General features: G+C 36.8%; 1 protein-coding gene across 2 annotated transcripts in view; it reads left to right on the top strand.

Moving 5' to 3' along the window:
• DDC (dopa decarboxylase) overlaps positions 1-21,794 on the top strand; it is a 113,068-nt gene extending 91,274 nt beyond the window's left edge. For both annotated transcript variants that reach the window (XM_020981309.2, XM_020981308.2), the window contains exons 11-15: positions 4,859-4,878; positions 6,627-6,725; positions 11,036-11,137; positions 17,827-18,048; positions 21,299-21,794. In XM_020981309.2, the coding sequence (XP_020836968.1) occupies positions 4,859-4,878; positions 6,627-6,725; positions 11,036-11,137; positions 17,827-18,042 (437 nt within the window). In that variant the 3' untranslated portion in view covers positions 18,043-18,048; positions 21,299-21,794. The remainder of the gene's footprint in view (positions 1-4,858; positions 4,879-6,626; positions 6,726-11,035; positions 11,138-17,826; positions 18,049-21,298) is intronic.
• The last annotated feature ends 4,316 nt before the right edge of the window (positions 21,795-26,110 follow it).

Consider the following 26,110-nt stretch of genomic DNA (forward strand, 5'->3'; position numbering starts at 1 on the left):
CTCGTTAGTTGTGTTTCCTTCCTAGCTTAAGTCTCATTATTCAGTAATTTAAAAGGCTTCACTGATCAGATAAAATGATTTCTGCTCATTTACTTTTAACAACTAAAAGGCCTTCTTTCTTCAAAAGAAAAAATAGTGATTATTTGTTATGGGCCTCCTTAATACCTTTACAATTGAGCAACTCTATGGACTTGCCAGCAGCCAAGAATATCAGTCAGACCCTTTCAGCAGACATATAAAGCCCTAGCTCATCCTTGTAAATAGGATATTCATGCCCTGTTTAATGTCTGGTTGAATATAGACACGGGCATGTAACTAGTAATCACCTAGATAAGAAATAATGTGGATCCCATTATGCTTCACCAGTTGTCTGTTATCTTTCAGTCATTAAAATACATTAGCCTGTTACAGGAACATGAAATTATATGCCCATCACCAATTGCCTCATGGTTTACTGTTTGTGTTCAGCAGGGACTAAGGCAAGAAATTCTATGACATTATAAAACATTTCTCAACTGGCATCAATCAGAAGTTCAAAACCTATGGCTCCTTTTGCCACTAACCTGGAGAGCAGGAACCATACAGGATGGGCGGGTAGTAAACTCCCAGTCTAGCGTAGTTTAGAAGCAATGAAGTGTAGTGGATAGAGGTCTGGACTTGGGAGTGAGCATTGAATTCAATTAACATTTCCTAAGCCCCTGATTTTTGTATACAGAGGGAAATGTAAGACTTAGATAAAACATGAGGTCTCTGCCCTCTTGGACTTTGTAACTGATAGGGAAGGTAGTGGGGAGAAGGGCGCAGTGGGGGAAACAGAGGGTAGAGTCTGAAGATGTGGGTTCAAGACCTCTCTCTTCCACTTATTAGCTAGTTAACTTAGCGCAAGTCAATTTAATGAGTTAGCCTCAGCATCTATAAAATTGGAATAATAATACTCGCCCTTCCTATTGCATAGGGCTGTTTTGAGGAAAAATAGGCACCTATGGGGTATAGTGGATAAAGAGTACCTGGCTTAGAGTCAAGAAGGCCTGCGTTTGAATCTTGCCTGAGATACCAGCTATGTGACCATAAGCAAGTCATTTAACTTCCTGGAGCCTCAGTTTCCTTGTCTGCAAAATGAGGATAACAATAGCGTCTACCTTGCAGAATTTTTGTGAGGATTAAATGTGCACTTTGCAAACTTTAATGCACCACATAAATGCCAGCTATTTTTAAGTTCTGTAATTTGCTTTCTAGGCTGTTAGAGAAATCTCAATTGGTAAATGAATAATTCACATCACATTGCTAAGAACTGAGACAAAAGCATTAATGATGATAACAACAAACAGCTGTCTTTTAGTGGTATTGCTCTGGGAATTCTCTGAGTTGGGGGTGGGAGGTAAAAATGGAATGTAAACTCATTACCAGAAGTATTCTTAGGCCTATCCAGCAAATGTGAATCCAGTAAAAATCTTTTAAAAATATATTTATGGGGGCAGCTAGGTGGCATAGTTGATAGAGTACTGACCCTGGATTCAGGAGGACCTGAGTTCAAATTCGGCCTCAGACAGACTTACTAGCTGTGTGACCCTGGGCAAGTCACTTAACCCCATTGCCTAGACAAATCTATCTATCTATCTATCTATATGTATGTATATGTATGTGTGTATATATTATATATATAATTTCCTTAGCTATAGACTTAGAAAGCCTGTTTAACAAAAGAAGATAAATTTGAGTCTATATTTAAGTTCCTCAGATCAGCTACATGAGTACAAGATTGAGAAAACATAGACAGTAGCTCATGTGAAAAAAATCAGATTTTAATTTATTGAAAGGCTCACATGAGTCAGCAGTTAGACATGGAAGCCAAAAAAAACTAACAAGAATTTGGCTGCCTTTAATAGAGCTACAGTATAAGAAGAGAGAGTCAGCTTGTACTCTATACCCTGTTCAGATCCCAAGCTGGGGTATTGTGTTCATTTAGAGGTATTGCATTTAGGAAAGAAGAACACTGACAAGTTGGAGTACTTCCAGAAGAACACGACCAGGATGGTGAGAGGAGCTGAAGTGATGCTATGATGCTATATGAGATGGATTGCTGTATGAAGACTTAGACTCTTTAACCTGGAGAAGATAAGATTTAGCAGGAACATGATGTCTTTCTGCAAATATTTGAATGACTGTCAAGAGAAAGAGAAATGTCTTTGTTTTCCTTGGTCTAAGAGGGTAGAACTAGGATTAATGAGACAAAAGTGAAAGGAGATAAATTTTGACTCAACATGAGGAAAAACCTCTTAGCGATGAGAGATTTCCCAAAGTGGAATTGGCTTCTTTGGGAGGAAGTGAGATCCCTAACATTAGAGTTCATCTATCTGAGGCTGGATGTACCACTAACCCAAGATATATTGTAGAGGGAAGTAATGCTTCAGTATGAATTGGAACAGATGACCTCTGCAATTGGTTCCAGCTCTAAGATTTGAAGATTATGTGATTCTAAAAATTGATCACTATAGCTAATCCAGACAATTCTGGCAAGAGTAGATGGAGGATCAAATAGGATTTTACATATACACATATGTGTGTATTATATATGTATACATGCATACATATATGTATACACATATACATACATAGTGTGGGTACAAAGTGCCTGGCAAACCTTTAAGTACTGTATAAATGTTAGCAATTATTATTATCATTAACCAGCTATATAATTGTGAGATAATGCAGGGAAGGAGAGAATAAGCATTTATATGGTACTATGTGCCAGGCACTATGCTAAGTGCTTTGCAAATATTTTCTCATTTGATCCTCACCACAACTCCTTGAGGTAGGTGCTATCATTATTTTCATTTTACAGTTGAGGAAACTGAGGCAAAGAGGTTAAGTGACTTGCCACACAGCTAGTAAGTATCTGAGGCTAGATTTGAACTCAGGTCTTCCTGACTCCAGATCCAGTGCTTTAGCCAGTAGTGCAGCATAGTGAATACAGCAAGATAGCCATCTAAAACTAGGCCTTTTCTGAACTTTATCTAGGTCTCCTGTACCTTTTTTATAATTAAAACTGCATAGTACTCTCTTGGCAAAGAGCATACCATTGTTAAAAATATATATAAGGTTAGGACTTGGCTTTCTTTTTTTAAATAGTAATATTTTATTTTCCCCCAATTATATGTAAAAACAATTTTTAACATTTTAAAAAAAGTTTTGAGTTCCAAATTCTATCCCTTCTGCCCCTGCCCCTTCTCTGAGATGGTAAGTAATTTGAGATTATACATGTGCAATCTCAATATTGGTCATTTTGTGAAAGAAAGAAAGAAAAAGAAAGAAAGAAAGAAAGAAAGAAAGAAAGAAAGAAAGAAAGAAAGAAAAAGAAAGAAAGAAATAAAGAAGAAAGAAAGAAAGAAAGAAAGAAAGAAAGAAAGAAAGAAAGAAAGAGAAAGAAAGAAAGAAAGAGAAAGAAAGAAAGAAAGAAAGAAAGAAAGAAAGAAAGAAAGAAAGAAAGGAGGGAAGGAAAGAGGGAGGGAGGAAGGAAAGAAGAAAGGAAGATTGTAATGAAATATTATTATGCTATAAGAAATGACAAGCAGGACAATTTCAGAAAAACCTGGAAAAACTTACATGAATTGACGCAGAGTGAAGTGAGCAGAACCAGGAGAATATTCTACCCAGTAACAGCAGTATTATATGATGAACAACTATGAATGACTTAGCTATTCTCAGCAATACTATTTTTCTCTTTCTTCCTTCCTTCCTCTCTCCCTCTTTCCTTCTTTCCTTTTCTCTTTCTTTCTTTCTTTCTTTCTTTCTTTCTTTCTTTCTTTCTTTCTTTCTTTCTTTCTTTCTTTCTTTCTTTCTTCCTTCCTTCCTTCCTTCCTTTCTTTCTTTCTTTCTCCAGTTTATTGAGACAAGATGGACAAAAATAAGATATTTAGTTTGGTTAAGGATTCAGTTCACAGAGCCATGGAATTTAAGAGCTTGAAGTATATATATAGTCTGACAATCTTTAAGTAACTACTATATGGCAAGCTAGGTGGAACTGTGGATAGTGGATAGAGTGCTGGGAAATCTCATCTGGAGTCAGGAAGATTCATCTTCCTGAGTTCAGTCAAGCCTCAGACACATACTAGCCATGCGATCCTGAGCAAGTCACTTAACCCTATTTGCCTCAGTTTCCTCATCTGTAAAAGGAAACCCCCAAAGGGGTCAAAAAGAGTTGGCCACTACAGAAGACGACTAAATAACAACAACAAAATATGCGATGCACAGTCTTAGTTACTGATGGAGGTAACTGTATTAGTTCTGGTCCTTGAGGAGCACCGTAAAGAGGATAAGACATGTACCAAACAACGACGACGACGACAAAACCCTAGAGTATAAAAAAAGAATGTGACAAGTACCCCCAAAGGGATAGGAATAAAAATCTGAGAGGATTTAAAGAGGAAAGAGAGAATTTCTTGCAGGGCATTTAGGAAAGCCTTTATGAATGGTGTAGCCTTTGAACTAGACCTTGAAGGTTGTTTCCTCATGTGTAAATTGAGGAATGTTTGCCTGAGGTCCTCTCCAGTTCTAACATTTTATGACTCCATGATTTTATGACAGCAAGGATACTACATGTGGAAATAGGAGGAGAGGAAATGGGGAATGGCATGAACAAAAGCTCCAAAATGAGATTATGCCAAACATGCTCAGGGAAGATGAAGAATCCAATTTGGCTTGAGAGTGTGTGGAGGGGAGTAGTGTGAGATAAAGCCGTAAAGCTATGTTGTAGCTGGAGAGAATGAGGGGGGTAAAGGGAGGCCTAAGTATTTTAGATTTTTAAACTTCATTAACATATTCAATGACCACTATGCCTTTTTTAAAAAAATTGTTTCAGGTCTTGTCACTGACTATCGGGTAAGTAAACTATTTGCCTGTTTTTTTCTCCATCTTAAATCATGTATCTCCTCTAGAAAGGAGCATCTATTGTTCTACATGTTTTTGTGTATTGTTTTCCATTACCTACTGTCATTCTCAAGATCGATAAACCTACAAAATTAGAACCTCTAAGTTACTCCTTTAAAAAAGTTAGGTAATGTTCTATCAGTTACTGCACAGCTTTTTCTGTCTCAACTAACCAGTTCCGTAGGTAAGGCCACTATATGACAGTTTTTGTTTTTTCATGGAGGCATTAAAAAACATTTCCAAATGAGTAACTGAGGTTTCAAAATGTCCAGCTATCCACTCTATTCACATATACATCAATACTCTCTCTCTTCCCCTGTCCCACTCTCCAAGTATAGTGAATGCACATGGTCCCAAAGCTCCTCAAAGCAGTTATGACCCAAGAATGCTGAAATACCAGAAAAGTCAAGCCAACGAATCCAAAGACAATTTCCTGGGGAGAAGATACTATTTCCATTATACTCCCAAGTAAAGGAAGAAAGTATAAAACTACATGATGCATACAATTGGATCCTCTCTAGATGTATGTGTACAGTGGCGGCTGGGGGTGAGGGCTGAGATGGAGCCCGTTGAATTATCTATTAAAAATTTTTGTGATAAGCCAGACATAGAGGGACATACCTATAATCACAACTACTAGGGAGGCTGAGACTGGCAGACCTCTTGAGCTTGAGTGTTCTGAGCAATAATGGACTAAGCCAACTGCATATCTGCTAAGTCAAGCAGCATTTGCCCCCCTGTCCACCATGGGGGGCCTCTGGAAATGGGCAAAGCAGACCAGATTGGAAATTAATATTAATAGAATATTAAAACTTCCGTGCCAATCAGTAGTCACAGCGGTGAGAGGGGAAGACTTAGTTTTTTTCCTTAAAAATAGAATTGTGACAAATATGAATTGCCATTTATATTTAATAAAGGACATTATGTACTATTCTCAGCTCAGACATTAAATAAAAAGCTGTGACCCATAGGAAGAATTATTTTCAAATAACTCTGTTCTCCTTTCCCATAATCCATTCAATGCACCCCATTACCAAATTTAAACCCTCTTTGATAGAAGTATTTGTAGCAACTTTTACTTCTCTGGGATGTGCTCTGAACTCAGCTCTGCTTTGCAGACCTTCATTAGGATCCTTAGGATGTTAAGTCTACTCCATACATATATGCAGGGACAATGTGCCTGAGCAGAGTGGAAGGAAAAATTTGTCTCCTATTTCTCAAATGCACACCCAGTATTTCTCCTCTGTTATCTCTATCCACTGCATATTACTCCAAAAGGGCTACTTGCTTTTCCCATTTGGCCTTTAGAGAGTCAGAAGAGGAAGAAAAGAGAAGTAGATTTAATGATCCATCTATAAGCACAAGTCATTCATTTAACAAGAAAAAAGAAGCCTTTCTGTCTATCCTTATTTAAAGCATAGGACAACAGACAAGACATTTCTAGGCTTTCCAAGGCTATACTAGTCCCTGATGTGTTCGCTACCCTTCTTATGGCTTGGCTTAGCACTTCACAGGAACAAGCCCCTTATATCTGATTTATTCTGTTCTTAGAATAATTTAGTTTGTCCTATAAGATTCACTGTACTTGGCAGGAAAGTGTACAATGCTGACAAATTGCTTTGCTGAACTGGTAAGCTATACAGGGAGAAATCATTCTTGCCAGGCTTCCCTTTGATGAAATGCTTTGTCACCATTTTCAGCACTGGCAGATACCACTAGGCCGGAGATTTCGCTCTCTGAAAATGTGGTTTGTGTTTAGGATGTATGGCGTGAAGGGACTACAAGCATATATCCGCAAGGTAATTTTATTTTTACTAATTTCTCTGTTATTTGGAAAGAGGTGGTACAGGCAGATTTGGGGAACTAAGGAAGTAACTCTTCTCTGTGTCTTCAAATACCCAAATAAACACCACAAACTCCCAGTCCAGTCTCTGTTGCTGTCTGACTCAATCAGATTTCTGTGGATGATTGCTCCAGTCTGGGTACTGTGAGGAGAAGCAGGGAGTTAGGAAATTAGGCTTGAGTCAAAAGCCTGAGGCTCTGAAATACCCTTCCTCTTCATATATATATTACTGACATCCTAAGGACACACCTGGTCCATACTCTTTTACCTATTACTTTACACAATGTATACAGCACCTCTTTGATGGATTTGCATAGTAGACAGATTATAAAGTGTGACTAAAAACCTCATTTTAATTGTTTGAACAATTAGCCTGAGTTATATGGTCTCTAATTCAGAAGCTGAGAGCTGCTAATTAAGAAATTGTTAAAAATGTGATTGTTGCATTGTCAAATGTCCCTTCAAATATACTCCCAGTGAAGGAATAAATGATTAGCTCTAGAAGGATATATGGATTAAAAAGGACACTTTAGGATTCTTATTCCTTCATAGTCTGGTCTTTGAGGAGATCCATATGTCAATAAGGGTAGTCCAGAAAGAGTAATTAGTCATGTTTTAGCCAGAGCCTGTCTCACCTAATAGATTTCTGAGACATTAACAGAAAACAGGGTAGGTGGTAGGACACTTATAAAGGCCAAAATGGCAATTGATGCCTTTTCAATTTGAAGCCATAATCTACTCTTCCACTCACCAATACTCTCTCCATATACAAAATACATAGCTTTTGAAGACCACCAAGGTTTACTTTTATAGGATAACAATATGCAAATAGCAAAAAATGTATTAGAATAGATTTCACTTAATTATGTTAAGCTAATCCCAGGAGAAATTATGAATTTCATTTTGACATTTTAATATTTTAAAAATAATATAACTAAAACTCACAGTATTAGTAGTAGTATCTCACCATACCTGACACATTCAAAAACTATTTATATTTTTGATTACTTAATTTTCTTGGGCCAACCTGATATGTCATTGATATAAGGAACTACTGGTGAGAAAACTCCCTCTACCAATAGGATGATAGGATCATCAGATGGATTTAGAGTTGGGAGGAAGCTTCAAGGCTAGGGGATACAAGCTCCACATTTTACAGATGAGAAAGCCAAGAGAAGTGAGGTGATTTTGCCCAGTCATGTGGCTAGTAAATACCTAAGGCAATATCCAAATCAAGGTCTTCCTGACTCTGAGTCCAATGCTCTATCCACTACCCCATGCTGCCTCTGATCAGTAATTCTTCTGCAATTTATAGACTTAGAGTTGCCTGGGAAACTAGGAGGGTAAGTGATTTGTCCAAGGTTGCGCAACCAGGACACGTCAAAGCCACATCCTCCTGACTTTGAGGTCTGCTGCCCCTCAGTACAAGTATTATTATATCTATATTCCCATTAAATTGTGAGCTCCCTGAGGGCAGACACAGTCTTTTGCCTCTTTTTGTATCCCTAGACTTAGCACAGTTTCTGAAACATAGCAGGTACTTCGTAAATATTTATTCACTGACTATGTAACTCTAAATTTATAGTCGTAATAAAAATCTATACAATACAATGTTATAGCTACATAATAAGTACAAGTATTATTATAATCTGACAAATGAAGTAATCACGGTTCATATTAAGTGATTTACCCAAGGTCACAAAACTAGCAAATGGTAGAGCTGGGGCCCGAACTCAGTCTTTCTGATTCCCAGGAACAGTGTTTTTTTCCACTTTTATAAAAGTTTCTCAGATACTAAAATTCTTCACCAACACAGTGGCAGAGTACTTGGAGAATGAATGGTAAACCTAGGGTCTATTCATTCAAGGATACTGAAGGTGGATATGGGTTTTCCAACTCCCAATCCCCAATCCCTATGTATGTTATTCTGTGTCCTCAAGGGATTATACTCAGAATTTACAAGAAAGAAGGATCTAGTACCACTAATACATGAATCGTATCCTTAATGTGCTAATTCATACACATGTGTGTGACATGAACATATATAACATGTGTATATAAACACATATGTGTATAAATCACATATATGCACACATAAAATGCATATAATATGTATCACACATATATAAAATAAAGCCCTATATGCTAAAGAAAAACCCTTTGATAGAGAAGACACATGCTATTCTTAGTTTTTTTTCCCTTTAATATGCTACTCTATCAAAATACAGGTAAGAGGTAACATAACATGATGCAGTAGAAGGAAAGCTCAATTTAGAGGACAGGCATTTGAATACTAGCTCTGTACCTACTTCCTTTATGACCTTGAGTAAATCACTTAACTTGTTGGGTTTCAGTTTCTTCACCTGTAAAAACTAGTGGTGGGATTAGATGTTCTCTTAGGTTTCTTCTGACTCTAAAAGTATGATTTTAATAAAAAAAATTTCTAATACATTTTATGATGTGGGTCTCTGACCTTGTAAATGTTGATACTTGATATGGGCCAGCAAATTCGAAAAGGAGCATGTGCATCAGATTTAGAGTAGAATAACCTGTGTTACATCCATAATTCCTATTATTAAAATACATAATTCTTAGATTATCCATATTTACCACTTTTTGAATGAACACCGCATATAAACTTTCTCAGTTCATTAAGATGGCTGGTCTATATTGAGTCACTCTAATCACTGAAAAAATTGGCCTTACTTTGCTCATCTTCCAATTCCATTTTTGTTTCAGGTCCTCTAATAGAGCCCCACTTTTTTTCTCTTCTCAGGGTATTTTCTTAGAATGTTCCTATTAAGTGGAAGAGTAAAAATGATTATCTGAATTTTAAAAAATTAGATTGATCAAACTCTAGAACATATGATTTGTTGTCCAGACTTTGCTGACCTATTATTGTGTTTGTTTGTTTTTTGTCATCAGTTGTCTTTTAACAGCTCTTTCTTTCCAAAACATTCTTTAGGTCACAGCCTCATTTTAAATTTGTGTGTGCTGCCCTTTAAATGCAATGCAAATAGTCCAATTAGATACTCTTTAGGGGAAGGGCAAAAGGAGTAGAGTGAGAAAGGGTTTGGGAGAATGGGAGAGATGGAAAAAGAATTTGAAGAGCACATGGAGAGATAATAGAGGGAAGGGAAGTAGTTCAAGAGAGGGGAAGTAGACCTCAAGCTCAACCAAATCCTTCAGCATTGTTCTTACAGAACCTGCTACCTTCTTTCACCTTGAATCAGTGTGTGTGTGTGTGTGTGTGTGTGTGTGTGTGTGTGTGTGTGTGTGTGTATATGTATGTGTGTATTTACACACAATATGACATTATATATATAGTTGAATCATTATACATATGTATGTATAGACACATTTATATATGTAAACACAGTATATGTACATATAATATGTAAGATATTATATATATGTAAACACATGGAAAATGTTAGCTGCAAAGATACCAAAATGAAATAATACTATGCATGGCAACTATGCCATGATGAAATCTATCAGTTGCAAATCATTTGGTGCCCTCTAGTGTACATGACTGGAAATTACTTGATGTTAAATAAAGAACTTTTTTTGAAGAGTCACAGTATCACAGAATCAGAACTAGAAGGGATCTTAGAGGTCTAGAGGTCATCAGGTCCCATTTTATAAATGAGGGAACTGACAGGGCAAAGAAATTATCTTCCTGCCAACCAAACTGCATATTTAGATCACAGAATCAAATTTAGAAGTCAAAGGGACACGAGAGGCCATCTAATCCAACCCCTCCATTTTATAGATAAGGAAAGTAAGGCCCAAAGTTGTTAACTGAATTGTACAAGTTGTTCTTAGATAGTTATATCATTGGGTGATACACAATCCCCAGAATTATTTTGGGGGAGTTACTTTTTAAGTTTGTGTCTCATTGTTTTACATGTTTCATTGCTATGCATAATCTGAAATTATTAGACACTTTAAAAATGGAAAAAACAGTCACATTAACAAAAGGGTAATGGTTTAGAATTGTTTCTGAAGACTACTTATTTGGAATGATATAGTGGGGTTCCTTTAGTGCATATGTTGGGCTATACGGCGCCAAGGTGCCTTCCACCTGTCATATTCTGTAATTCTGATAGCTAATAATAAAATCTATCCATATATGTAAGAATGCCTGGTATTTGGAGTAAAGAAAATTGCTAAATCACAGCAGTGTGTTAGAGCATAGGAAGTAATAAATATAGGTTACATTGGGATTCAAAATTCAATCTAGTTTTCCTTTTCTCTTTCAAGCATGTGAAATTATCACATGAATTTGAATCTTTGGTGCACAAGGACCCCCGATTTGAGATCTGTGCTGAAGTCGTATTGGGGCTGGTATGTTTCCGAATGAAGGTAAATTTAAACCATTTAAAAAATCTTCCTTGTCTGCTTTGGGCATGATAGAGGGAATAAGGCCCAAGAACAAGTAAAGCAAAAAATCTTTTAAGATACTTTTTAGATGAATTTAATTTTAGTTAGTTGGGCCCTAAAGGGCAAGTGAAATTAATGTATTGCTTTTTGGGGATTATTCTACTAATCAGGTTGAGGTAAATAATCTGTTCAATAACATTTGGGGTTTGACTAAATCTCTGGTGCAAAGGTATGTTGATAGATGTTTAATACCTAGCTCTCCACAAAAAAGTACATACAGTACTTTTAAGTTTAATCTGTATTATTAATAATTTCTCCATCATTTTCTCATCTAGACAATTTGAAAAAATAAATCAAACCTTGATTTATAGCATTTGATGATTTTCAGGGTGTAAATGCTCATACTGAAAATTTAACAATTGGCTCTTGCCAGCCAGTTTGAGCTGGCTTCACCACATTCTTGCTACAGTGTTTCCTAGACACTACGTGATAACTGTAGAGCCCAAAGCAATGAACCTCTAACTCTTCTTTTCATTAAATAGTATTTTCATTAAATATTACATCTAAGAGCAGCTGAGAGTCACAATGGATAGAGCACCAGGCTTAGAAAGATATTCTGAGTATTTATATTAAGTAATGTATAAAACAATGAGATACATGCTTGCTAAAGGCAAATTGGAAAGAGGTATGACCATCAGAGAGTCCAAATGGAAGAGGGATTCCCTATAAATGGTGAGGTCCTCTAGATACTCCTATTTGCAAATGACCTACATGATGATTGCATTAAACCCTATAACATGACCAGCATCTATAACTATTCAAAATATTTCAGGCTATTCATATTTACACTATTCCTACAGGAAAAATAATTAAAATACATTATTGTCCAGTTTATCATATATACTTGGATATCCCATTTCTTGGGGATATGTCTTAGACAGGCACCAAAGATGAACTGTGAATTGGGTCAAGAATTGAACTGAAGAATCAGGGCTGGATTATTTTAAAGTCATTGCACTGTGCATTTAATGAACTCTAAGCTTCTCTCTGAATCACAGGCCCATCAGTACTCCCCCAGTGATACTTGATGGCTATGAATCATAGACTACCACAGTTTCTGATGAATAAAAGTTGTGGCCAATTCAAAGGGTAATGGAAAGATGCATCATGGACATAAATTGGCTGTAGCATATTACCAACAACAAAAAAATTATAAACCAGAATTGGAGAAGATGGCATCAGACTGAAATATGACTGGAAAAGGAAGGAGCCAGTTAAGTAACCAGAGTGAGAGATAACTAACTGGTGGAGAGCCTCTGTGAACCCTTGATATGCTCCACATGATGTGAAGCAATCCAGAGGAAGACTTTCCTCCTTACCCTCTTCCCTCCGTCAGGACATTGGGTAGGCCCCCTGGAGGACAGACATTTTGGGGAACACTTATAAGAGACACAGAAGCTGAGAAAACATGGCTGGTTACAATCTCCATCATTGGAGTTCACAGATCTATTGACCTATCAAAGACAATGTACCACATTAAGTTACAAGATGTTGATTTGGAAGGAAATTTATAGATTATCTAATTTTATGGATAAGGAACTGAGGCTTAGAATGATGAAGTGACTTTACCAAGGTCACATAGATTGCAAAAAACAGAGGCAGAATTTGAACCCAGTTCCCTTAACTTTTTCTACACTACTCCTATGGCCCATTGCTCATGCTCCAATAGATGATTTATTAAATTCCATTCAATTCTATTAACCAGATGTCCATTAATCTGCAGACTGATGTCTAGTACATGTGCACTTGGAGGGGGGAAATTACTTTAAATGGATTCAGGACATTGTGCAGACTATGTTCATCTGATACCGTTCCTAAAAGGGCTCATAGAAATGAGCTTTTATAGTAAAGCTTTTCTAAAGCCTTTTAAAACAGTTCCCAGTTGTTTCAGTAACATAGTGAATGTTAACAGACTTTTCTTCCTGAGCTCTTCAGTTGCCTAAGTGACTTGGTTACTTATTTATTTATCTTTTGACTGTTTATTGAGGAGTCAAACTGCATGTCTGATAATGAGAGCTACAGTAGAGCCTCCTCAAAGCCCAAGAAGGAAGGGAGTTTCTTTTGTGTGAGTTCTTTCATTAGAGAGAGGATCTCCTGCTGTGGGAACAGATGCAGCATATATTGAAGGGTATGGAGCGCTTGGAAAAGGTCTTTTGAACAGAGCTGCGTTTGTTTAAACATGCAGCCCCTGACAATGGGAACTTTGACAAGTCTGCTGAAAGATTGGGAGGTCCAGGGCCAAAGCACCCCCAAATAATACTACTTTCAAAGCATATCCTCTTCTATAGAACAGGTGGGCATTCATTCATAGTTTGGTCTAGTGGAGTCTACCAGCTGTGGGGAATGCAGTTATGGTTGAACATTCATGATAGAGAAGTGAAGGACTTATTTACTCTCTTAACTAATTTATGAACAATTTAAGCAATTTAAGTCTTATCTCACTTCAGTCAGGGGTTTATTTTTTCTAACTTTAAAGATTTTCTTTTTTATTATGAATTTGACCATCATCATCAACAACAAAAGCATTTCAATACACAATTAACAGAACAAAGGATTATATATGAACCTGGCAACTTCTATTACATACATTTTTTAAATGTATATTAAATATTATCAGATAGTAACAATATTATCCAGTTTGTGTAGCCATCTGAATTTCTTTTTGTTTTGTGTATTTACAAATGTTTTATTCTCTCTCTCTCTCTATTTTATTACTTTTTTTTTACCCACCAGCTCAACTCTCCCTAGAACCAGCTTACCTTGTAACACATAAGCAAAGTTAGTGGCAATGCTTGAAAATATATGTCTCATTTTGTATCTCTAGGCTAGCAATTCTCAGACAAGAGGCAGAAAGCATACTTCATTATCAGTCTTCTAAAATCAGGATTAACTACTATGTTAGTGATAGTTCTAAAGTCTTTCAAAGTGGTTTTTTGGAAGTATCATTATCAAAAGCCTCAATTCCAATCCGCCTATGATCTGGTGGTTGAGAATAAAATCATCTTTCAATGTAGCTAAACACTTTTCTCTGGGATCTGACATAAGGCAAACTTGCACAACTATACAGTATTATTTAATCCAAAATGTTCTCCCCGTACTCAGCCCATACCCCTTTACTATTTATCTACCTGGCATAGATAAAACAGGAAGTGAAACTGAGGCATTAATAACCAATCAGGAGGTTTGTATTTTGCAGAAAGAATTGTCTCTCTGAAGGAAACAATTTTTTTTTGGGGGGGAAGGGGGTAAACAAAGTTAGCAACAGTTGAAAAAAAAATGTTGGAGTTGATTATTCTTTTAATATTTGATCAGTCAGAATGTTGACCTATTGTTTTAAAGAGAATAAATACAGATATATTGCTTTTTACTCCCCCTTTTACAGCACAAAGTATCACCACTCTCTAATTCATCCTTTCTTCTCTTCTGCCTGAATCTTGAACTACTTTTTGTCCTTTATGTTTTTCTAGGGATTAATTTAATCCAACAAAATGCCTTAAAGTCCTGCTCTGTGAAATGTACTGCACTAAATGACTGTGAATACAGAGATGAAACTAGACATATTATGTGTCCTTAAGGAGTTTACAATCTGGTAGAATCAGAGTATGCTGGTGAATGATTAACAACCAGCTGTCTAGGGGGGAAGGGGAAGGAAGATATTCAGCACACACTTTTAAGTTTAATCTGAATTATAATATTTTCTCTATCATGTTCTTAAGTCTAGACAATCAAGAAAATAACGCATCTAGCCCTGATATGTAACTTTTGCTGATTTCCAACTTGCAAATGCTCACACTAAAAATTTAACAATAGCTCCCATGAGCTGGTACAAGCTGGCTCCAGCACACCCTTAGAATGTGTAGGGTAGAATGGATAAGACAGACACATGTAGTTATAATATGAATTAGAATATGAGTATATCGGAAAAGTCCATAGTAACAAAAGAGATTTGAAGAGGGAGGGACTGCATTTAATTGGGGATACTTCATGAAGGAGGTTGCACCTGGACTGAACAGGGGAGGAGGAAGGCTTTCAACAAATGATTTGGGGGCGGGGGATGAAATCCATTCAAGATGTGGGAAACAGTGGATGTTGAAGAACTAGGGGCACTGGGTATAGACTACTCTTCCTCATCATTCTTCCCCTTCTCCTTGCCCTGCATTTAATCGGACATCTTTTAGCTCTAGAGGTCACCTCTCGAGCCAGAATTCACACCATTCCTCTTCATGTACTTCATATTCCAGCAAAACTGATCTACTAGAGTCATTCCTTAACCTGTACTCTCTGTCCTCCTTGCATTTTTGTAGGTCTTCTTGTATGGATGGAATGGAGTTTCTCTTTATATCTACTGTCAAAATCCTTCTCTTCATTCAAGACTTAGCTCAGTTCTCTCTTCCACAAGGCCTTTCCTTATCCTCCTAGCTGAAACTGATTTCCCTCTACTCAAATTCTCTTAGAATACTTTGTCTGGATCTCACTTGTGCCCTCATCACAAAACTGAGCTGAACAATTTAACCAAAAGCTATTATTGGAATTGTTCTTAGAATCACCTACTAACAAGGGTGCAGAGGTAAACCAAAACAGACTAGTTCACAAGACTAGTAACAACAACAATAACATCTTAGATTTATATAGTGCTTTAAGGTTGGCAAAATACATTAAATGTATTTTTCATATGAACCTATATTTTTTCCTTAATAATCCTACAGCTTCAAATACTTTAACTTGGGTCACCAAGAGAATATTTCCCATATATAAGAAAAATAGTTAAGAAATCAGTGGTTTTGAAAGGGTACACTATCAGTTTCCCCAAAGTGTAATGGCTAATATTTACACTAAAGGAAAAAAAAAACAAACTATGTGCTCTAGATTGTCACAACTGAAGCTGCTCATTCTGAACAGCTAGTAGTAATAACTAAAAAAAAAATTCAGTAACATAAAATAGCAGCATAGTAGACTGAAAAGATTTAATTTAATTTAATAAATTCTCTTCTTTTTTGCTTTTAAAAAGTCTTATACTTTATGTTCCTTAATTCCCAGCTCTTACAAAAATGAGATTTTATTTTTTATTTTATTAATTTATTAAATTAATTATTATTAATAATAATATATAATTTATTTTTACTGATCATGGGTGGTCAAAAGGCTAAGATGTATGGCCCTTACTTGAGCCATTCAAGGGTTATCTTTTGGGACTCTAACAAAATCCCAAGATGCCCAAATGTTAATAACAAGATGCAATGTCCTAGGGTCATGTTATGAAAGGATAGTCAGATTACCCAATAGTGCTCAATTTATAGAAAATCTGTCTTTGTAACCTCTATCTATCCTTGTAACCTCATCAGTTCCCATATCATCTCTATACTGATCACATACACATACACATTACCTCAGGTATAAATATATGTGTAAGAACACATAATATATATACACACAGATTAGACAGAGGAATAGTTAGAGGGACCGACAGATAATCTCTAGCCTCAATTTCTACCCAGAACTTTAGTCCTACATCATCAATTACATATTGGACGTTTCAAATTAGCTGTCCTATAAATAGCTCACATCCAACATGTCTAAAAATTGACTTATTATCTTTACCCCCAAACTCTCCTCTCTCCCAGACTTCCCTATTTCTGTCAAAAGAACAACCATCCTTTCAGTGTCCCAGGTTCACAATCTCAATATTATCCTTAATTTTTCATTCTCCCTCACCCCACATATCTAATCAGTTGTCAAATCTTGCCATTTCAATCTCCACATCTTTCGCATCTGACTCCTCTTAACTAACACATTTACCACCACAGTTCAGGCCCCTATTTCCTTTCCCCTAGATTATTGCAACAGCCTCTTAATTGGTGTCTCTGCCTAAAGTCTCTCCCCACTCCAGCCTATCCTCCACATTGCTGCCAAAGTAATTTTTCTTAAGCACGGAGTGAACCATGTCACTCCCCAATTCAATCAACTCCAGTGGCTTCCTATTGCCTCTAGGATAAAATATGAACTCTTCCATTTACTTTTGAAAACGCTTCACAACTGGCTTTAAGCTGTCTTTCTAACCTCATTGTATCTTACCATCGCTACTATACGCTATGATTTAGCCAACCTGGCCTCTCTCTTCCTCAGGCACAACATTCCATCTCCAGTCTACATGCCTTTGTATTGTCTGTCCCACATACCAGGAATGCATGCCCTACTCACTTGTGCCTCAGAAAGTCCCACTTTTCTTTTAAGATGCCCCTCAAGCAACATCTTCTGCATGAAGTCTTTCCTGATCATCCAACTGCTAGTGTCCTCTCTCCCAAACTGCCTTGTATTTAGCTACTTTGACTTTAAGAATTTTATATTGCATTTCCTCCTATATGCACTTGTCTCCCCTATTAAATATAAGCTCCTTGCATGTAGGGATGATTTCATTTTTTTTGTACTTGTATATGTTATACTTGTATATGTTAGGCAATGTCTGCCTAACACATTAGCAAGTACTTGATAAATGCTTATTGATTGATAGATAAGTAATAGTTAGTCAAGCCCCTGCCCAAAAAAGTCTTATGTTGACAAATTTTTAAGTACTAAAGTAACAACAAATGACTCATCCTTTAAAATTCTTTCAGGGTTCCAATGAACTGAATGAAGCACTTCTTGAAAAAATTAACAAATCCAAAAAAATCCACTTGGTCCCATGTCACCTCAGAGACAAGTTTGTGCTGCGTTTCGCTATCTGCTCTCGCACAGTAGAGTCTGTCCACATCCAGCATGCCTGGCAGCACATTACAGAGCTGGCGACTGAGCTGCTGAAAAAGGAAAACGAGCAGAAAATGAATCAGTAATTGCGGGTAAAAATTTCATGAATGTGTTTCATACTATGGGCTCATGTTGTGGCAAGAAGTCCATCTGGGTGGCAGGGTTCTAGCCACAGCTGTGGTGCAAGGTATGAGGTCTCAAAAGTGCCTTCTGATTCCCAAATTCTGGTCATAAAGTAGAAACAGTACTGAGTGCAGAGTCAGAGAATATGGGCTCACTTATTATCTTTGTGACCTTGGACAAGTCATTTAAACTCTCTGAACATGAATTTCCTCAAATGTAAAAGGGTTTGACTAGATGACCTTCAAGGTCCTTTCATTCTTGATCTTATGACTATTTGTTTGAGTCAGAAAAAGAGAAAGGCAATGGTGGCAAATCAAAACATTACTATTTTCATATTTTCATAGAGGCAGCTAGGTGGTGCAGTGATTAGAACCTTGGACTTGGACTTGGGTAGACCTGAGTTCAGAAACTTATAGCTTAGCTGTGTGACCCTGGGCAACTCACTTAAACCTCCATCTGCCTCAATTTCCTCATCTGTAAAATGGGGATAATAACAGCACCCACCTCCTAGGCTTGTTTTGAGGATAAAATTTCATACTGTTGGTAAAACACTTTGCAAAATTTAAAGCATTACATAAATACTATCAGTGTTATTATCTCATTAAAATTATATGCTATTTCCCCATAAGACAAACTATCATATATGCCTAATAACTTCCTGGCTAGATTATCTCTAGGTCTATTTATTATCATTTTTATTTAAAAATACAATAAAACAGTTAAATAAACCATTAAAACGGCGAGGTCTGGATAAATGCAAGTCAATGCAAATGGGGAGTGGATGGTTCGAAGTGCTTAAAAGATTTACCCTCAAGGAAGATGAAATTATTGAAAATTTAGGGGAAGATGATGTTTGTAATGTTTAGACTTTAAGTGCTTGAGAAAGATCAACCCTTTTGCCACTATAGAAAAGCCAAAAACAAAATAAAATACTCAAATCACATATGCAGGAAATATTAAAAATAAAGTCTCGTTAAGTGGATCTTGACTGTCTCTAGGATAAAACCCCCAACATTCAGCCCTCCACAATCTGGCTCTTATTTGCCTTTCCAAATTTATATCAGATTACTCTCTTTGTGCCACTCAAACTGACTGGGCTAGCTATTTCCCATGAGGGCATACCACCTCCTACTTCTCTTTCTTTGCCCAAGTGTCCATTACTTGCCCCAATCTCTCCACCTTCCCAATTGCTGTCTGGAATGCACTCCCTCCTCACTTAGAATCCCTAGCACCCTTCAAAGCATAGTTCTAGTGCCTCCTCCTACAGGAAAACTTTTCTAACCTCTCCTCCTCACCCCCCCTCTCCCCAGCTGTCAGTGCCCTCTTCCTTTGAAATGACTTTGGATAAGTTTGGCCAGGCACTGTGCCAAGCGCTTTACAAATATTATTTCATTTGATGTTCACCACAACTCTGAGAGGTTATCCTATTGTTATCCCAACTTTACAGATGAGGAAACTGAGACAAATAGTGGTTAGGTGACTTGCCCAGAGTCACACAGCTAGAAAGTATCTGAAGCCAAATTTAAACTCTGGTCTTCTTGACTCTCTGCCGGTACTCTATTCACTAAGCCTCCTACTTGTCTCCTATTTGCTGTGAAATGGTTAGTTTTTTATATCTACGGTCTTTTTGTAAAGATTATAAAGATATTAAAAATTAAAGTAAAAAAAGAGGAAAACATGTACAAGAAAGTCTTGAGTTTATCTGTATTTCCCCTTTGAAATTCTCCCACTGCTCTATTTGCAGTACATCCTTTTATACTAGAGGATTTTAATCCGGGGTCCATGGAGGGATCTCTGAACTTGGATAGGAAAATAATTACATTTTATTTTTTACCAGCCTCTAACTGAAATTTAGCATTTGCTTCAATTATTTAAAAAGATCAGTCAGTCAATCTACATTTATCTACAATATGCTTGGCACTATGCTAAGTACTGTGGATATAGAAAGAATCAAAAGACAGTCCCTGCCCTTAAGGAACTCACAACCTAACAGAGGTGACAACATGTAAACAACTATATCCAAATAAGCCATATATTGGATAGATAGGAACTAATCAATAGAGGTCAGACACTAGCGTTAAGAGAGATTAGGAAAAGCTTCCTGTAGAAGGTGAGATTTTAGCTGGGACTTGGAGGAAGGTGGGGAAGCCAGGAGGTAGAGATGAAGAGGGAGAGCATTCTGGGAATGGAGAACAACCAGTGAAAATTCCTGGAGGGAGGTGAAGTGTCTTGTTCAAGGAACTGAAAAGAGACCACTGTCACCAGATAGTTGGGGTGAGGTCAAGGTAAGGTGTAAGAAGACTGGAAATGGATGTGGGGGAGCAAGAGGGTGTCTAGATTTTGAAGAGCTTCTAACACTAAACAGAGAATTTTATATTTGATCCTGGAGGTTATAAACCAGTGGAGTTTATTGAGTGGGGTCCAGGGTGGGAGTGGGGGGCAGGGGAGAGGACCTGTGATTTAGAAGAAATCACTTCGGTGGCTGAATTTAGGATAGACTGGAATGGGGAGAGACTTGTGACAGGCAGACCACTCAGTTGGCTATTGCAATAGTCCGGGTGTGAGGAGGTGAGGGCCTGCAACAGGTTGGTGATTGTATCAGAGAAAAGAAGGGGGTATATTTGAAAGAGACTATACAAAGGTGAAATCAACAGGCCTTGGCAACAGATTGGATATGGAATGTGAGAAATAGTGAGGAGTCAAAGGTGATGCCTGGGTTGTAAGCCTGGGGGAGTGAGAGGATTGTGGTACCCTTGACAATGATAGGGAAGTTGGGAAGAAGAGAACATTTGTTTCAATTATTTAAAAACATTATTCTGAGAAGGGGTCTCTAGGTTTCACCAGACTGCCAAACATTTTTATGACACACAAAAAGGCTTAACACACCTGCTTTATGCCAACTATAGTCCTGATAAGTCCATCATGGGTAAGAGCTATCCTCATTTTCCAGATACAGGAAAAAATAGCATTGGCTATCCAAGGTATCATTAGAAAAGTCAGAACTAAAGTTAGGTTATAACCCAAATGTCCTTATTTTCAGTTTGAAGCCTTTTACATTGTATTTATTTGATTAAAAAAAAGTTCTCTGTCTCCCATCTGCTTTCAAAATGAAAAGCCTTAAATATATGCAAAATGCTTATTCTATGTCATAGTTAATATATCTACATTTAGAAGGGTGATATCCAATTAGATTGTACTGATTATTTTATTTTTTCACAGAGACAAAGAGATGGAATGGAATATATATATAATTAAAAAGTAAAAATCATCATGACTGCATAGTAACTTAAGGAAACCCAAGATTTCTCTGAAGTTGCCCAGAAATATCAACTTGGAAGCATTATTCATTTAGGAAAGACTGGTCAAAATGGATGCTGGGTTCTTTTTTTCTTTAGTCACATCAGATTTTTAAATTTGATTCTGATGTTTTGTCAAAAGTTAGATTATTACAAAGCATGTGAACTATTAATATTTTCTCAATGTTTGAACCATAATCATAAATTACATACAAAACTAAGCTACTATTTGTGAGATGAAATGATATTGTTTTTAATTGTTTTGAAGTTATTTGTGATGGTGCATTAAATAAAGACTTATTGAAAGGGCATCATGGGCAAATTGAGTTTATGTGGCTTGATGCTATACCTGTAGTCTTTCAGAGTATTTTTTTGATGTGGCTATGTGTTTAATAAACCACTTTGATGTGCTGCCATAATTTTGTCTATTGGCTATTAATTCTGGTTTCTACATTAGACCAAAAAGTTCATTGTTGACATAGGATCTAAATCCTTTCCAAAGTAATCTAACATCTGATGAGCTAAAATAATCACAACAACAAAAGCAAAACAGGGCTGAGACTGCTAGCAAAAGTAGATTGCTACCAAAGGTCTGTCTACCACACACAAACTAATACATGCACACATAGGCAAACCAGGGGAACAAGAAGGCTTTCTCTATGTTGTTGTAAAGAGAGAAACCACTTCAACTTCTTCTGAGCCCTGGTGCCTTATTCGAGAAACTTCCATTGATAGCAATCCATCCTGTGGTGTTAGGAAGAAAGAACAAAGGAAAATCACTCTAAATGTAAATACAATCGAACAATTTGTACTATTTTCTTTCCAGATCTCTTATTGCTCAAAATATTTATGGGGGAGGAGGATGAATTATATTATTTCCCTGGGGCTATTTTTTTCCTCTTTCCCTGTGTAATTATGATCTGTAACTTCTAAATGGGTTTGTGGCAATTCAGGTGACTAAGCACAATGTGAAAGAGCTTGATAATCACATAAATGCAAAAGGATTTATGCTTTCTGTTTTAGGGAACTGAAGTATTTTCACTTACAATTTGTTGTGTTTGTGGTGTTCAAGCCATTTAACTACAAAGGACTTGGCTCAGGCAGGGAGCAAAGCAACTTCATGATAAAATACTAGGATTTGCCCCTCATATTCAATGAGTTGCCACCTGTTGTCAGGTCTACCTCCACAATATGTCTTTAACCTTTTATTTCCTTTACACATATTCTAATTTATCTCATTCTTTTTCTTTTTTAAAAATTTATTTTGATTTATCAACAATCACTTCCATAAGCTTTTGAATTTTAAATTTTTCTCCTCCCTCACCAAGAAGGTGTGCAATCTGATATACGCTCTACATATACATTCCTATTAAATATATTTTCACATTAGTAATGTTGTAAGGAAGTATTAGAACCAACAGGAGGAACCACCAGAAAGAGGAAACAAAACAGAAGAAAAAAATAGCAAATAGGGGGCAGCTAGGTGGCACAGTTGATAGAGTACTGACCCTGGAGTCAGGAGGACACAAGTTCAAATGTGGCCTCAAACACATAACACTTACTAGCTGTGTGACTCTGGGCAAGTCACTTAACTCCAATTGCCTCACCAAAAAAAAAAAAAAAAAAGCAAATAATATGCTTCCATCTGCATTCAAACTCCATAGTTCTTTCTTTGGATGTGGATTTCATCATTTTTTTCTTGCCTTGACTCCTAAATGATTTTTCCACCTTATGTCTGTGCTATTCCTCGAATTCATCCTTGACATCATTGTACAAATAATCCTCCCAATTACTGTTCTGATCGAATCACATATTCATAAAATTTTAGAGTTGGCCCTCATTGGCCATTTAGGCCCATCCACACCTGGACAAAAATTCCTTCTACAGTAAACCTAACAAATCCACACTTTGCTAAAAGAACTTTACTGAGGGGGAATCTACTATTCCCTTTGGATAGTCCTAGTTATTAAGCAGTTTCTACTTACATCAAAACTAGCTTGCCTCTTTTAATCTTCCCCTGATATTGCTCCTCATTCTGAACTCTGGGGCCAAACAGAACAAGTTTAGTCCCTCTTCCATGTAACAATCCTTCAAATACTTGAAGACAGTTATCATTCCTCCCCTGCCCCACCCCAAGTAGTCTCATCTCCTTGCTAAATATCATAAGTTCCTTCAGTCAGTATTCATATGGCATGAATTTGAGGCCCTTTACTAAGAGAAGTGCTTGCCCTCACTTGGGCACCCTCCTCCCATTTGTCGGTGTCATTCCCAAAATTTGAAGAACTTAAAGTGACTCCCTATGGTACACAGAATTAAAAGGGATATTTCAGATAAAGCCTGACTAGAGCAGAGTAGAGCAGGATGATCATCGACTTGTTCTGAGAATTGATGCCTCTCAGAAGGCAGCCGAAGATCCTATTCACTTTTCTGGCTGCCATGTCATACCGCTGCCTTTGAGCTCACAGGCCCTAAATCCCAGTTCTTTTTCATATTAACTCCTATCTAACCATATCTCTATCATCTGGTACTCATGAAATTGCTTTTTTTTAAATGTAACTTCACAAGTACAAGATAGGGGAGACATGACTAGACAGGTTTCATCTGAAAAAGATGATTGTTGTAGTTCTTTAGTTTTTAATAAATAAAAGATTATTCTCTGCCTCTTTACAACATTAAACCGTTGTTACACAAGTGAGGCATCATTCCATATTGTTCAAAAGAAAATCTGAGCTTTTATGTTAATAAAAATATTTTTTGTACCAAAATGTTCTAATCTCATATGAGCTATTTTTTCATACACATACATTAGTTGAATATATTAAATCAAAGTCATTTTGGGTATCAAACAGCAGCAATATCTTACATAATTTGTTAATATAAATCTTTTTCTTTACAACCCCACCCCCCACTTTTCTGACCTTTTTAATCACTAAATTGCTCCAAATGAAAATGCGTTTAAAGGAACATGTACCTCTCATCTTTATTGGGTGAGATATATTTCATTTAGGGGAGATGATAATTCCATTGTATTCTGCCTTGACCAGACCAGGAATATTGTGATCTTATCACATCTCTTTTCAAAAACCTGGCTTCTGGAAGCCAACCAAAATTCTGATCCTGATAACTCTCCAGTCTGGTTCCAATATATCTTCCAACCTAATTTCATACAATTTACCTCCGTATACTCTCCACATTGGACTACCCTTTATCCCTCATTCTCACACTGGACTCACTCAACTCTTTATCTCTGGCAAGAGATGGCTCTCTTCCATCCACTCCTCTATCTCTGCCTGTCGAAGTCTCTCTCTTCTGTCAAGGATCAACTTCAGTGGCTCCTTTTTTCATGGATCTTTCTCTGATCTGACTCCCCACAACTGAAAGCAACCTTCCCCTCCTTAAATTATCATAGTGCATTGCATGGGTCTTTTCTTCACACTTGTTACACTTTCAGTTGTGTCATAACTATTTGTACATGTCTTTCTCCTTCAATTAGATTCTAAATCCATTCAAAGCGAAACCTGTGCTCTGTCTGTCTTTATATACTCAATCTGGCATAGTGCCTTTGTATAAGTCTAAATGATGTAGATAGAAACAATATTAAACTTTTGGGTTATGTTCCTGACAACAGTTTGATGCTCATCTTTTCATAGAAATTACCCCAAATATCTTTACTGAATTTAAGTGATAGAATTGTACTCTGACCAGTATAAACTTTGGAAAGTTTCAGTCAATTAAATGGTAACTAATTGTATACATTTTATTACTAACACTGTATCATAGTACATTTTAAAACATTTTTCTTACTTCTTTGTAATTTCTGCTGAATGCTTATTGCATCAAATAATGTCTACTTTAACTAAGGTCACAGAATTTTAAAAGATAGGCTTTGGGATATTTTGACAACTCCAAGGAAAATTTAAGAAATGCTAGGTCTCCTGTATTAGATGGATTCAGAAGGCTTAAAGAAAGGAGAAATGATCAAGTCTTCTGGGGGGGGTCAGGGAGCTGGGAGGAGGAAAATAACATTTTCCAAATTCCAATAACAATAAGTGTCTGGCACTTGTGCTTTACAAACATTATATATCATTTGATACTCACAACAACCCTGCAAAGTAGGTGCTATTATCCTTATTTTGCAGTCAAGGAAACTGAGAAAAACAGAGGTTAAATGACTTGCCCAGAGTCACATAGCTAACAAGTATCTGAGGGTGGATTTGATCTCAGATCTTACTGACTCCATGCCCAGCACTCTATCTACTCTGCCACTCATCATTATCCATTTTTACTACTATTTAGAAGCAAATACTTTCAAAATGGGTAATTTTATGGCAAATCAGTGGCCACACTAGTGAAAATGAAAGGCAGATCCCATGCAGAACTTAATTATCTTAAGCCTAATTTATCTGGTGGATATTTTAGGGCAGTGGCATCAAACTCAAATAGAAATGGGGGCCACTAAATGGTTACATAAGGATCTTGATGGATTGCATATTGACTTGGAAAACCACATATTAATATTATCTATATTTCATTACATTTTTATTTATTTTGCTATATATTTCCCAATTACATTTTAATCTGGTTGGCTGCACTCAGGAGTGTTGTAGGCAGCCCACCGCTAAGTGTTTGCCTCCCCTGTTTTAGGACATACTATGCCTGTCCTTGGTCTAACATGTGGTGCAGAGTACATAGCTGTTGAGTTGGCTCTCTGGTACTTGCAAGGTGGGGTATGCTC

This window comes from Phascolarctos cinereus, unplaced genomic scaffold, assembly GCF_003287225.1.
Source record: "Phascolarctos cinereus isolate Bilbo 61053 unplaced genomic scaffold, phaCin_HiC Scaffold_4;HRSCAF=312, whole genome shotgun sequence".
In the NCBI taxonomy this organism is placed as follows: Eukaryota; Metazoa; Chordata; class Mammalia; order Diprotodontia; family Phascolarctidae; genus Phascolarctos; species Phascolarctos cinereus.